Source organism: Chanos chanos, chromosome 5, assembly GCF_902362185.1.
Source record: "Chanos chanos chromosome 5, fChaCha1.1, whole genome shotgun sequence".
Taxonomy (NCBI): domain Eukaryota; kingdom Metazoa; phylum Chordata; class Actinopteri; order Gonorynchiformes; family Chanidae; genus Chanos; species Chanos chanos.
The window spans coordinates 3,415,525-3,431,025 of NC_044499.1; the positions used below are offsets into that span (position 1 = coordinate 3,415,525).

At 40.6% G+C, this 15,501-nt stretch overlaps 1 protein-coding gene across 1 annotated transcript; it reads right to left on the reverse strand.

The window, feature by feature from the left end:
• Positions 1–1,076: 1,076 nt before the first annotated feature.
• Positions 1,077–15,350, reverse strand: dhrs12lb (dehydrogenase/reductase (SDR family) member 12-like b). The gene is made up of 10 exons (XM_030773165.1): positions 15,281–15,350; positions 14,262–14,395; positions 13,773–13,855; positions 13,502–13,597; positions 12,546–12,627; positions 12,160–12,221; positions 11,227–11,331; positions 3,358–3,448; positions 2,765–2,902; positions 1,077–1,584 (listed from the first exon to the last, which is right to left on the reverse strand). Exons 1-10 carry the CDS (start codon positions 15,334–15,336, stop codon positions 1,466–1,468), a joined length of 966 nt encoding a protein of 321 aa, XP_030629025.1. The 5' UTR covers positions 15,337–15,350; the 3' UTR covers positions 1,077–1,465.
• Between the last annotated feature and the right edge of the window lie 151 nt (positions 15,351–15,501).

Below are 15,501 nucleotides of genomic sequence, written 5' to 3' on the forward strand. Positions count from 1 at the left end.
AGCGAGCGGCGGGGCGAACAGCGAGTGCGGCAGGCAGACACAATGAAATTAAGCCCTGGAAACGTCTGTCGTTCTCGAGGTCAGACTGCGGGCTGCTTTAGAAAAAAATAGCGAAAAAAAAAAAAAAACGAGTCCACGTCCACCTCTGTCCTCAGAGCGACCGCGTGCAGAAGACATCTTTAACGTCCCCGTATTATCAGACAAAAAAACCATCCTTAGGAGGACACTGAGAAGCATGGACAGTTACCAGATCTGATGACTGACATTGGTCATTAATTAGGGCTAGTGTTTGTTCTGTCAGTATTTGGTTATTACGGATACAAATGCTGCCAGATTTACTTGCTGCCAGATGTATTTGAGACTTTAATTTTGCTTTGAGTTATTTCATTCTATAGAGCAGGGGTGGGCATGTCTGGTCCTGGAGGGACATGGTCCTGCTTGTTTTTCTTGTCGACCAACTAAATACAGTCTCTGATTGGCTGAAGACCATGCACACCTGTTTTCAAAGTGAAAATCAACAGGTAGCTAAGAGGTGAAAACAAAATCCCGGGAGGACACCGGCCCTCCAGGACTGGATTTGCCCACCCCTGCTATAGAGTATACGAATCAGGTCGGTCTGAAATATATGGCGAGGGCTTATGAGTCCTGTACATTTTTTTTTTCCCCTGAGCCAGTCACGTAAGTCATATCGATTTGAAGGAAATTGACAATTTCCTGGCGTAAAGAAAGCGGTACAGTGCCGTGTGCTGGCAGGAGGCTGGGGAATAGGCCAGTAGGAGAGGTGCCGTCTTGAAGAGGAGGTAAGTGAAGACGGCTTTATTGTTTCAGCCTTTCCCGGCACACCACGCACAGATTGCATTTCCCAGGGGAAAAAAAAAAAAAAAACCCAGAGAGAAATCAAATGTTTGGGCACGACAGTGGACAATTTGCTCTGGGTAATCTTGTTACGAGTCTACCAAGCCTCTATGAACAACAATGACTCACAAATGGATTTTTATTTATTTATTTGTTTGTTTATCTTTTTTCATTCTGGGTATTTTTTTTTTTTTTGCATCATCCGGTTTAATTTACCATAGCGAATTACGTATGTAAAAAGCACTCGGGTGAGTTAGAGACCTTATTACCCATCACGTCATGTGGAAATGTAAACCTGTCTCTGTGAGGGGGGGGGAGACAAAGAACAGTAGCAGCATTATGAAGCATTATGAAGAACTAAATCGTTTGGTTTATATGAGGGCCAATGTGAAGTGCATAAGGAAAAGCAGAAGCCAACAGCAGTTTAAAAAGCGCAGTGCTTGATTGGATAAGGGCCTTTCTTCTTTTGCATTTGAGATTCTTTTGCATATTTTAAATGTATTCAGATAATTTCGGAGTGACATCCTCATTCAAAACCCAGAACATCAGAGCGACGTCAGCGGGCCACCCCCCCGGTCTGGGACACGCCCCTTTGGGACTCGGCGCCTGCTCACTCCACTGGTTTGAGAGACGAGGCCAGTTTGTCCAACTGGGCCATGAAGTTCTGGACTTCCTGCTGGGAGCTGTGTGTCCATGCCAGGGGCAGGTGGATTGGCACTGCCCTTCGATCTGAAACAGATCACAGTTTTGAAAAGTTTTGCGGGGGTGAATTTTGCTGATATCAGGTCATGCCTGCGTATTAAAAGTACTCCCATCTGGAGGAATATCGTTTGATTACCCTGGGGTTTTTTTTTTTTTCCCCCCTCTAATTTTGATGCCATTTTTTGAAGTTATAAATGATTACATCTCAAAGTACGTTTGCTCTGCAGGCTCACGGCCTGCTTCTGCGTGGGTGCTAGAACGTTCCGCCAGACTCAGAACGTCTGAAGAACAAAGCTGGAAGATCACACGCTGCTAAGAATACTCCAGAAAAACACTCTCTGCCTCTTGTTGTAAACATGAGTTATGTGTCGAGTTCCAACGGCATCACACGAGAACTCTAGGCAGACACCCACTCAACGCTTTGACTCTAGGCAGACACCCACTCAACGCTTTGACTCAGTGCATCCTGCTAACCGTCTGACAAGGAGGCAAGATTCTCCTCAAACCAGGGGGTGGTTACGTCAGCGAGCTGTCCGTCAGGAACCAAAACTTCCATTCGTTTCACTGAAACTGAAACGTTCTGTCGCGTGGCTGCTACTGCGACATCACCGCCCTCTGCTTCTCTCAACGCTGTCTGTGTATGCCACCCGGAGGAAAACCGGTCTCCGTGGTGACGGGATGATTTGAAACTGAAACGCTACAGGTTGACGGTCTAAGAGGCTCATCTTGACTTCCTAGCGCGCGGGGCGGAGAAACAGGATGGGTAAATTAAAAGACCAGGCCTCCCGGGAAAGATGTCGTTATGCTTTAGTGCACAGTGCATCCATACACGAGGGCTTCAAAGAAGCATTAGTCAGCGTATGGTATTTATAACGCTGATGGGAAATTCATTCAGTGACCTTTTTAAAATATAATAAGATATCATTAAGTCATTTCCGTCGGAGACGAGGTCGATGCCTCAGGCCGGCTGTCTCTTCAGGATTACAGCTGAGCGGGAAGGTATGCCACGCCCTTTCAGAGAGGGACATTCTTTTCCCAATTTGTGCCCTCTGCTTTATGCATTCAGGGACAACACCCCCCCCCCCCCCCCTCCACACACACAAAATCTACAAAACATCTTCACCCTTCACCAAAAGCAATGATGTATCAACGTGTAAAAACACATTGTAAAAGAACGTGTAAAAGAAACAGACACACACACACACACCTTGGAAGAATTGTCCACTAGGTGCAGCAGTAGCAGCATGCGACACGGCCAGCCAGACGACGGTGTCAGCTCCCTGCTCCGCAGTCCGCAACCTATCACGCATCATCTGATGGAACTGAGGCATTGCCGTGGCAACCGCTGAAGACAAACATGACCAGGGATTTCAGTAGGGTTTTGTTGTTTTTTTTTTTTTTTGTATGCTTGTTTTTGTTTTGCCTCTCTCATGAGAGACACTTGTAAACAGTCTTAATGCTGGAGATTAATCTGACTCTGAGTGCAGATCTGTGATGAGGCGTTGCCTGACTGCACAACAAAACGCTGGATTAGCTCATTAGTGCAGTAGTCTCACAGGGATTAAGAATCCATGCCTAACTGGTCAAAATCCTGTTTCAGGATAATTAATAAAAAAGCTATTGGTTTTGTGAGTTTTTGAGTTTTAAGCCATAAATTGGTATTCGACGTGTAACGTACACTAGATCATCAAATATGACTTGCATTGAACACATAATAAACAGAGAATTAATTTAAAAATGCTTGAGACCTATGCAAATATGTTTAAAAACAACAACAATAAAAGACATTAAAATCCATACCAGGGGTGTCGGCCCAGCCAGGGTGCATGACGGAGAAATGGATTTTGGGATGTTCTTTGGCCAACGCCCCCGTCATCACCACCTGCTGCCTCTGTACAGAACACACACACACACACACACACACACACACACAGCCAAATGAACTGCAAAATACAGATTATATGTGTACAAGTAGACATCTCCTGCTGCCCGTGGCCTTTATTTGAATATAATCACTTGTTTCTCTCGAGGGCCTTTCATAAAGAGGCCCTTTTAATGATAGCGATTAAACAGGCCTCAATCAGGCCCTCATACTATGGCTTTTTTCTCAAGGCTTTGTTTGACTGCGTGAGTAAATTAGAGAGAACTATGATTAACAGTCCAGCCACTAGAGGTCTAGTCTCATCGCCGTGTCAACGCATTCTGACAGGTGCAGCGTCAAACAGAGGCTTCTCCTCAGAGGTAGACAGTGACAAACACATGCACTTCAATTTCTGGAGACTTGCACAGATTTTGAGTTTAAATAAATAAATAAATAAAACTGGTTAAATGGAGCAGGCATAGATGAATCCTGATGATGAACACATTCAGTTTGACCTCTGTGATTGGCTAGAACAGGACTGGAAACAGGAAACAGGCCCTGCACACACATCCACCTCTCTCACTCCACATCATATCTACAAAAGAACTATGAATTTTCAGTTCGTTCGGAAAAACCGCTTGTGAATATTTCCATGTCGAAAAAAAAAAGACCATTTGTTCCAGGTGAGTTTCAGTTTCAAAATAGTTTCTCGTTTGTCTTTTAAAACCATTTCCCGGGATGGGGGAGAACACACTTCGCCCTTGTGTTTTCAGTCTTATGAATTTGTCCTGTGAGATGACTACCTTCATTAACCTCTCCACCGACTGCTGGTCGCTGCCAAAAAAAAAAAAATTAAAGATTCTAGTCTTGTCTTTTCCTCCAAAGAACAGATCGGCCATTCCTCTACGACATCTCCCCCTCCATAAGCCTTGGTCTTTCATCACACGCCTCTCACTGGTGGAGCAGAAATCCGTCCGTTTTCACTTTATTGCTGTCTGTTTTCCTAACCGAGAGGGAACATCCTATGATTTATATTCAGTCTGTTTAGTCTGCATTCACTCGCAAATCTCTCTTTTGCCTTCTAATGAAACACACTGATGACATATGGGAATGTCTGCTAAAAGGACAAAATAAGGGGAAACCACATTAACTCTTTTAATGCACAGGTCATTTAAAAAAAAAAAAAAAAGATTATGTATCACTTTTATCGCGTTGGTTGTAGCACCAGAATTTATTTATCTATCTACCTATCTATCTATCTATCTATCTATCTATCTATCTATCTATCTATCTATCTATCTATCTATCTATCTATCTATCTGTCTATCTATCTATCTATCTATCTATCTATCTATTTATAGACTCAATACTCTCTTTGTTGAATTGCCTAAGAGGAGATATGGATTCATAATTAATGAGATCTTCCAGATGATCTAAGCCATTTTCTGTTATTTTTCTTTGGTACGTTTTTCGCTGTTGTATGCATTTCATGCCAGTGTTGTGTCACGCAGTATCATAGGTTTAATCACACTACAGTCCATAAAGAAACATATATAAACTCTTTACAAACTCCGTCTGAGATGCAGTCTAACAGGTTCATCCCTTTTTTTTCATTAACCTTGGATGGCGAAAAACATCTATCACGGCCACAACTTTTCCTCAGTTTGAAGTCACTTGGAATAAAAGCATATGCTAAATAAATAAATATAAAATATAAAGTGCAGGGTTGCCAGGTTGTTATCAACAAAACATCAGGAGGATCATTTACTTGAATCGATTATTTAAACCGCCTCTAACTTAACAGACAGGTGCATTTCAACTGCTGTGCGGTGCTGCATGTTATGTAAGGTTACATTTTATTAATTTCCCCCCGAACAACAGGGAACTGAAGTGATTAAAGATATGAAAGAGATCGGGATTTGATTAAAGACAAATCAAAGACGTTTTCTGATTTCTAATTGTTTGACATGAAGAGTACAGACAAGAAAAGCAGATATTTTACTGTTGTGATCCATGTTGCTTTCCTCTAACACAGAAGAGTTAATTATAAAATGTCTGCGTGCATCAGGGGACATTTATATTCTTTTCTCTGTTAACCACATCATGTAGTGGTCTAGCTAGAAATTTTCACATAATAGCATATGAAATGTTTTTAGCAGTTAAGCACTATCAGTGTGTAAACTGGATAACCGTCTCCATGCAGGGGTAAATGGGACACATTTCATGTCTGCATAGTTTTTAATTTATAGTTTAATCTGCAGTATGAGAATACACACAATTCCTGACTGCTCAGTTATGACCGGTTTGACAAATGTGTAACATGATACAAACGTATTCTCGCACTGTGAGTGCCAAATACATATTTTAAGAAACTGTTGCACATGGCCATAAAACTGTTCTGTATATACCACTAAATCCCATGTTCTTCACCAGTTCACTGCTTTAATAATCGAACACTGATGTCCCACCGTCTCACGACACTTAAAACACTAATATTAACTTATAATCAGTGGAATTCACACAGTTATCAAATCAGAGTAAACAAACTGTTGGTTTAGATCGTTCAGATAGTATAAATATGCATCTGTTAAACTGTGTTAATGCCTAATCAGGTTGTGACATGTTTTTCCTATCAGACAGTCCATCCATCCAGCCTCCCTGTCCTTTCATTTTCATTTTGAATATACAGTTCCTGATGACAAGTAACACTAAATAAACAATAATCCACGATGCAGAACTTTCTGATGACCGTGATAAAGGACACATATTTACTGACTCATTAACAGTTTAGTACAATTTCCAAATCTTACAATTTCTCACATTTAGTTTATCAGTAGTCTGCATTTGGTCTTTGGCGGTCTAGTATCAGGTAAGTATTAAGTGTGTCTATGAATGCTACTACTACTACTATTAATAATAATATTAGTGATAATAATAACAATTTGAAAGAAATGATAAGAGAAAAATCTGTAAATATCTGACTTTATGGGGTTAGTGTAACAACAGTTAAACAGGTTTTCTCTTAACCAAACCAACTGAACCACAAAACCACTGGTGAAACAACTTCACAGGATTCATCAGTTTTCCAAAACAAGCAGGAGGCAACTGTTGCGCCCTTTAACCCCCCTTGTCCTTTTTTCTCTTCCTCCTCAATATTTGTTTGTTCTTTCAAGTCCAACACATTGTATTACATGCTGATTAAAAATTAGTATTGACTTATAAATTGATGGACTTTACTTATAATGTTAAAATGAAGTGATCAAGAATGTTAGCTGAATATTGATTTGATCAAATTTGATCACCTAAACAAGCACCGATCCTCTTAAACCTAAATTTCATCTGTAGAAAAGATATCAGCATATCACCATACTAAGCCATAATATTTCCACGAAAATATCACCATCTAACACAGGCAGCGGATTTCTAATTATGAATTCATATCAAGCTAATGACAGCAGGAAACCAAGGTCAAGTCTCATTAGCCAGTTGAATATTGAGACAACCTTTGATGATATTTAAACTGGATTATAAACAAAAATGTCTAAATGAAAATGAATTAAGACTGAAAATTAATGATGGGTGTTTTAGTAACTGAAATAACTGACTTTTTTCCAGAATTAAGACTGAAATCTAATGATGGGTGTTTTAGTAACTGAAATAACTGACTTTTTTCCAAAATTAAGACTGAAATCTAATGATGGGTGTTTTAGTAACTGAAATAACTGACTTCCTTTCCAGAATTAAGACTGAAAACTAATGATGGGTGTTTTAGTAACTGAAATAACTGACTTTTTTCCAGAATTAAGACTGAAAACTAATGATGGGTGTTTTAGTAACTGAAATAACTGACTTTTTTCCAAAATTAAGACTGAAATCTAATGATGGGTGTTTTAGTAACTGAAATAACTGACTTTTTTCCAGAATTAAGACTGAAATCTAATGATGGGTGTTTTAGTAACTGAAATAACTTACTTCTTTTCCAGAATTAAGACTGAAAACTAATGATGGGTGTTTTAGTAACTGAAATAACTTACTTCTTTTCCAGAATTAAGACTGAAATCTAATGATGGGTGTTTTAGTAACTGAAATAACTGCCTTTTTCCAGAATTAAGACTGAAATCTAATGATTGGTGTTTTAGTAACTGAAATAACTGACTTCCTTTCCAGAATTAGGACTGAAAACTAATGCTGGGTGTTTCAGTAACTGAAATAACTGACTTCTTTTCCAGCTGAACCAGCTCTTCTTGTCAGTCAAAAGTAATGATATGTGGATGGTCTGCTCTTTATGGGAGGGATCAGAAGCCAAGAACTCTATATAAACAGTGAGTAGTGTCAATAAAAAGTTACTGTTGATAGCGTTAGTGATGGAGAAAACACATCTGTTGTTTATTATTATTAGTACTGCCTGTGCGTTTTGGAGTCAGGCACTGGGTGAGGAAGATGGTATCTCTCAAACTACTGGCAATGACAAACAAAGACCGACTGAATCAGCAGACTACACCACACGGAGAGTGCAGGGAGGTGCTGGAGTGAACCAGACTAAGCCTGGAGGTATGGTAATGATGCAACATGCACGGATGGTCCATTCTGCATTTTCAGCATGATGGGGGGGGGGGGGGGGGCGTCCACATATGACGAAAGTCCACAAAATTGAAAGTGTAATGTGAGCGTCATATGCAGTACACACACACACACACACACACACACACACACATATACATTTTACCACAGTGCTGTATATTGTGACACTTTTATATCGTGACACTTGTAATGTGTTATGAACGATATCAATTAGTTAAATATAATTTTTTTTCAATATACCTAATTTTTCTGTTTCTTTCTGGAAAATTTTTGTGATGGTCTGAAGTCTGAGCTTATCTGGAGTCCTAGAGATCGGGATCTGGAAAATCAGAGATATACTATATGACATACATATCGAATACACTCTTTCTCTCTCTCTCTCTCTCCCTCCTTCTCTCTTCTCTACAGACCAAATGAAAGTAGCATTCTCAGCGTCTCTTGGGATCAACGGATACCTGGGCCCTTACAACACCGATGTCACGCTATCTTACAAAAATGTGCTTGTCAACGTTGGCAATTCTTACAATCCAGGAACAGGTTTGCATCTGCCTTCAGGTTTTCAGCAAATGTTAACGGCATGGATGTTGACAGATAACGCGTTTCATATTCCCGAAGACTCGCCATTGTAATACTCAACCAGCTCTTACTGTAGTTTTCAAACCAACTGTAAATAAATCAAACACAGATTCTTCACAGTCACCAAAACAAGTCGAGTCTTTGAGATAATTCAGATGAGATGAGATAATGTTCTTTAGGGGGATGAGATCATTAAGATGAGATAAGATAATGTTCTTTAGGGGGATGAGATCATTAAGATGAGATAATGTTTTTAGAGGGACGAGATCATTAAGATGAAATAATGTTCTTTAGGGGGATGAGTCTTTGAGATAATTAAGATAAGATGAGATAATGCCCTTTGGGGGAATGAGATCATTAAGATGAGATAATGTTCTTTAGGGGGATGAGATCATTAAGATGAGATGAGATAATGTTCTTTAGGGGGATGAGATCGTTAAGATGAGATAATGTTCTTTAGGGGGATGAGATCATTAAGATGAGATAATATTCTTTAGGGGGATGAGATCATTAAGATGAGATAAGATAATGTTCTTTAGGGGGATGAGATCATTAAGATGAGATAATGTTCTTTAGGGGGATGAGATCATTAAGATGAGATAAGATAATGTTCTTTAGGGGGATGAGATCATTAAGATGAAATAATGTTCTTTAGGGGGATGAGATCATTAAGATGAAATAATGTTCTTTAGGGGGATGACATCATTAAGATGAGATAATGTCTTTAGGGGGATGAGATCATTAAGATGAGATAATGTTCTTTAGGGGAATGAGATCATTAAGATGAGATGAGATAATGTTCTTTAGGGGGATGAGATCATTAAGATGAGATCATGTTCTTTAGGGGGATGAGATCATTAAGATGAGATAATGTTCTTTAGGGGGATGAGATCATTAAGATGAGATAATGTTTTTAGGGGGATGAGATCATTAAGATGAGATAATGTTCTTTAGGGGGATGAGATCATTAAGATGAGATAATGTTCTTTAGGGGGATGAGATCATTAAGATGAGATAATGTTCTTTAGGGGAATGAGATCATTAAGATGAGATAATGTTCCAAAGCGGGGGCAAGTCCTTGTGAAACCTGATACTGAACACATCCTTTAGAAAAAAAGACAAACGAGAGCTTTTCTCTAAACACATTTCGTGGGTTTTGCAGGTATTTTCACGGCTCCAGTGAGAGGTGTCTACTACTTCAGTGTCTCTGGGATAAACAATTCCCAGCGGCCCATGACTCTCCAGCTCTTTCTAAATGGAAAACTGCTGACGAGTGCAATGACGTCCAACTACGCTAATTACTTAGAGTCTGCGGCCAACACGGCGCTGACACAGATGGAGGCTGGAGACCAGGTCTATGTCCATCTCAACGCAAACACCTGGGTTTACGATTACCCCAACACACAGTCCAGCGTTTTCAGTGGATTCTTGCTTTTCCCTCTGTGAGATTTGTTTTTGTTTTTTTTCCAATATTTGAAACCTATGTCAATCTTATTCTGTACTAAACGATTCTCATTCAAAATATCCGAGAGATGGCTGCCTTTTACACGAGGACGTTTTTTTCTCTTATGTTTAACAGCGCTCTTGGTTAATGTATGTGTCAGTTATACGTGGAAATGAATTGCTCTTTTTTAGACAAATCCACTGTGACAGTTTGTAAAATCACGACTACCTACGAGAGAAGGTTACCGTGGTTTTCTGAACTGGTAAATGGGCGAAGCCATAACATTTATTCCTTTTCATGTCGAGTTTTTTTTTCTTCTTCTTCTTTACTGACAGTTTCATTGTTGTTTGAAGAATAATTTTGTGACAGTAACAATATCGCCATGACACTTCCAGTCTTGCTTTTAGAGTGTAGACCCCATAGCATTCATGTCTCATATCAGTATCTCTGGGCTGTTTTAATCTGACCGTGGAGCTTGAATAAAAAAAAAAAAAAAAACAAACCCAAAAAACTAAGAATTCGGTTTAAAGGACAACGGTGTCTCGCTGCTGTCTGTTACAGATGACAGGAGAGCTGTGTGCATGCTAACATTTCTGACAAATGTCATTTGGTCATGTCACCTGACCAGACATCCACTGAAACAGGACAGAGAAAGGCACCTGTTTTGTTTTTCTTATGAAAATGGTTTGTCACTCCTCCTCTGCTGCTCTGTTTGTCTTCACTGGTATTTATATTTAATATTGTTTGAGCAAAATACACAGTTACCTACATGTACACATGATCTATCAACCGTCATCTTGAGCCGAATCATTGGCATAGTCCATGAGTGAAATTTCATCATATACACATGAGACACCCGAAAGTCTTTCAGCGCGTTCGTTTCCAATAAATCTGGCTGCTAGCGGACGTGCAAACAGTCAGAGTAAACATCCTGCTGACAACAGGCCATTTCAACACTGATCCTGGCCTCAAAGGGAAAACAGCACCTCCTACTGGTATTCGAAGGATTGACAAGCTAAGTCAATACAAGAGATGCTAAATGAATATATGAGGTTTTCTATGACGTCACAAAAGAAGAACTGCCTCTTATGTTTCCGGCTTGCATATAATTAAAACATAAAGGCAAAGGATAGTAACGAATTAATAAATGTTGCTAATCAACCAACATTGTTGGTGAACCAACCAGCGGGCCTTGACACATTCATACCTTATTCTGTGCATAGACCATCGTGCCATCGAAATGACATCTCTCTGTCTGCAAGTCATCCGTGTGTAGCTTCTGCACCAGCATTCCTCCAGACGATACAGTAATCTACACACACACACACACACACACACACACACACAGAGCAGAGAAATACTGTCGTTTTTTAAGCAGGAAATGAACACAGACATTGCATTCTATTGCAGCCAGAGAAACAAAGTGTGAGTGACTTTGGGTTTGACATGCTGTAAAGCCCAGGGTCAAGGCCCAGTCAGGCAGAACTGAAGAGAGAGATGGTGGGAAGACAAGATGGAACAGACCGTGAGATTGTTTTCTGAAAACTCACAGATTTATTTTAAAATGACACACATATATATATATATATATATATTTATTTATTTTAAAATGTTGTATATATGTTGTTTTACGGCTTGTGTGAGAGTGTTTGTGGGATGGGGAGGAGTGAGAAAAGCGTCAGTGAGATAGGACTGGATTCCTCTGTCATATGTTCAACTGTCAGCTGTTCAAACTCACTCACTACCGCCTGTCTACATCTTTCAGACACTGCCCTTGTTTTCCAAAATAAACAAACAAACAAATAATAAATAAAAAGGTGGAAAAAGGACTGTTATTATTAAGCTCTGAGCATTTTTTTTTTCAAAGGGCACACCACGACTGTATGAGTCATTTGTGTCCTGGTTGGTGCACCTAGCCCTGACAGCACCAGTAAAATTAGACTCAAACTGTTTGAGACGGGAGAGAATAATTTCAGCCTTGATTTAAAGCTGCGTCTATTATTTCAACTCTGCTGTTATTTGCGCTGTTATTTTTCTAACGCCCGTTGTCACAAAGCAGCCGTGTCCCTCCCTCCAGGGCCCTGGGGGAAAAAAAACAGGATTATGGTTTTATAATTTTGTTCAGTCTGCTGGAGCTTACCACTCTGGGGTCTCGGCTTTTCTCCAGCAAAGGGATCAGACTGGTGGTGAGTATATAAACACCTGAAGAAAGAAGGAGAGACAGAGAAAGAGAGAGAGAGAGACAGAGAGAGAAAGCGAGAGAGAGAGAGAGAGACAGAGAGAGAGAGAGAGAGAGAGACAGAGAGACTGTCTGTGGGTGACTGAGTGTGAGTAATAGAAGTGTCTGATACATGGTCTACAGATATTGCTATTCCTTTTTTTACAGCCACTCAGTAAACAGCATAATACCATGTCAGTATCCAGGTTTGACACAGTAATTATTACGGATGGCTATGTAAAGTGAGTGAGTAAGTGTGTGTGTGTGTGTGTGTGTGTGTGTGTGATGGAGGGAGACTGAAGGCCTACCCAGGGTGTTTGTGGCAAAGTTCTTCTCCAGACCCTCAGAGTTAAGCTCCCGTTGGTTTACCATGCACCCTGCATTATTGATCTGGCATTTAACACGGGAGACAGAGAGAGAGAGAGAGAGAGAGAGAGAGAGGGGGCGGGGGGGCAGAGAAAGAAAGAAAGAAAGAAAGAAAGAAAGAAAGAAAGAAAGAAAGAAAGAAAGAAAGAAAGAAAGAAAGACTGTACATTGTAACAGCCCCAACAGCCTATTATGATCGATAACATAACAGTAACATTTCAATTTAAGTGAAATAAATCAATGAAAAGAAACAATTCAACCTTTTTTTTCAGGTTTATTCATATCAAACAAAAGGAAAATAGAAAAAGAGTGTGAATGTGTGTGTGTGTGTGTGTGTGTGTATGTTTGAATGTGAGTGTGAGTGTGTGTGTGTGTTCGTCTGTGTGTGTGGGAGAACATATCAAACAAAAGGCCCAATGCTAACCTGCATTTCAAAGCAGTCTAAAATCTAACTTTTTAAAATAATATGATGACTGGAGTGATGCACGTTGTATGTTGCGCTTGTTCCTGGAGTGCTCTCTCTGAACTGTGTGTTTGACTGACAGTTTTGTATAATGTGTCTGTGACTCGCAGACTGCATGACTGCATGTGTTTGTTTCTGTGAGTGAGTGAGTGAGTGAGTGAGAGACAGAGAGAGTGTGTGTGTGTGTGTGTGTGTGTGTGTGCGCGCGCGTCTGTGTGTGTGTGTGTGTGTGTGTGTGTGTGTGTGTGTGAGTGTGTCTGTGTGTGCGTCTGCTGAGGAGAGGACGCTAAATGGAAGCACCGGCTCTTAAATGCAGCCCGACGCCCGTTTTCCAACACACACGTTTGAGACTGTAGAACAGTTAACTCTAGATTATAGTGAATTAGAAATGTTTTCCAAATGAAAAAGAAAAGAGGAATTTCCCTGGGCTTTTACCAGAACATTCAGAGAGGAATACTCCTTCTTGAAAGCTTCAGCAAACTCCCACACCTTCCGAGTCTCCGACAGATCCAGCAGGTGAATGTGTATCTCCTGACATACAGCACAACACACACACACACACACACACAGAATGTTCGAGAGACTCTCAGTGAACCTTTCTCACAGGGCGCTCTTGGCTGTCCTCTCAGCGTGAACATGCTTTGAATGTTTGGTCAGCGTTAGTTCAGCATTACCTTAGCGTTACCACAAACCTCATCGTACGTACAGTATTACCGCTTTCTCTCACTAGGTCTTCTCTTGCCTTCTCGGCTCTGTCTTTGTTTCGACACACGAGGTGAACCGTCCCACCTAGAAAAGCACAATTATTTCTGTGAGATAGTGACACGACAGCACGTTGAGAAAAACACTGTGTTGTCGTATTCATCTCAACAAAACAAGGAAAACGAAACTCTGTGAAATTCAGCATTTATTGATAATGTTTCTGTACACATTAGTTTGAGCTTTTTTGGCCTCAGACACAGAGGCATACAGACACGCTTGCCTGCGATGAGTTTAATGAAACCAGCGGTATTAGAAAACTCAGCAAAGGAAACTGGAGGAGAAGCGGGGGCTGGGTGAGGCTAAGAGCCATTGTGCAAGAACCCAACAATCTGGGTTTGTTGCCAGCTCCCTCACAAAGTTCACGTCTGAAGTTAACAAGGTTCTCTGTGGCCAGTCATTCCTAAATCTGCTCATGTAACCACGGAATTCAAACCTTTCTTGGCGATAGCCATGGCTGTGGCTTTCCCAATCCCGCTGTTGGCTCCAGTGATCATAAAGGACCGGCCTACCATGGACACCTCCAGATCCTTCGCCATGAAGTTTTTACAGGCTGATTCATATCCGTTTCTGTATAAGATGTGGACGAATCAATCAACAAATGAATCAATGCATCTCTGAATGAATGAATGAATCAATCCATCAATCCATGTGTGTATGAAGGTATGTATCTGTAACAACCATCAACAGTCTAAACCAGTCAACCAACCAGTCGGTGCATTGTCAGGACATCACGGTCACGTGACTTCGAACAAAACACAGTACCTACGCTTTGGAGCACAAAAGATCTCATAAACCCCGTAGAGAAGAAATGTTTGGGGCTGCCTGTTACTCCTCCACACAGTCCTTCTTAGACGAGAGGTTTGGTAAGGCGCAATGGGCCCATTCAAAGGAAGATGACAAGGCAATTACTTCATAGCGCACCAGAAAGCCAGCTGTCAAAGACGCGCTTTGTGTAGACACGCTGACCTTACAGTGAGGGGTGAGAGTTTGTTTGGAATGCCATGCAATCGGCTATGTTTTTTAACTCTGCAATTAGACGCGGATTTGGAATTTGGTTTTACTTGGCATCATGGGATTAAACGACCTGGCGAAATGATTTCGTAACTTTGCATTTTTGTTACATAGTCCTGCAAGTCTACAATCGTACGATTTAAGACCTTCCGACGCTTCAGACAGGGAGTTTAACAGTAACTTTAAAACTACACCTGATGAAATGAATACACACGTAACTAAGCGTAAGTAAGTAAATAAATACCCGAGATTCAGTCGGGAAACAAAACGAGCCGGTGCGGGTTCTCTGTTTTGTATTTGTTCTTCGCGAAGTTACTCGATTACTGTAACGGGTCGTGTAAATTCATTGTCAAGTTTCCAGCACCTGTAAAAACTCTGCACACACAACAGCGACAAGTCAAGAGATACAGTTAAAGGTCAAGAAGTATTAAATCATAATACCTTGTATACTCCCGCATTCCTTTGATAAACCAGACGATATTCCTGTAGAAAGACATCTCCGAATGGGACGGTCCGCTCCAAACCGTTACTGGTAGTGTTATGACAGCTATAGGTCACATGTGTCTACTGTAGTACAACGTGCTACCCTCTAGTGGCACATTAGAGAAAATTAGACCACGCTTTACATGTCATAGATGACTCATTGCTAAGCCATAGTTTAA

Excerpts from the sequence above, each read along its gene's own strand:
- dhrs12lb (XM_030773165.1), bottom strand. The coding sequence starts at position 15,336 with ATGTCTTTCTACAGGAATATCGTCTGGTTTATCAAAGGAATGCGGGAG. Across the intron at positions 11,332-12,159 it reads AAAGCCGAGACCCCAGAGTG|ATTACTGTATCGTCTGGAGG; the intron begins GTAAGCTCCAGC and ends GTGTGTGTGTAG. Across the intron at positions 2,903-3,357 it reads TGGCTGGGCCGACACCCCTG|CGGTTGCCACGGCAATGCCT; the intron begins GTATGGATTTTA and ends GTTTGTCTTCAG.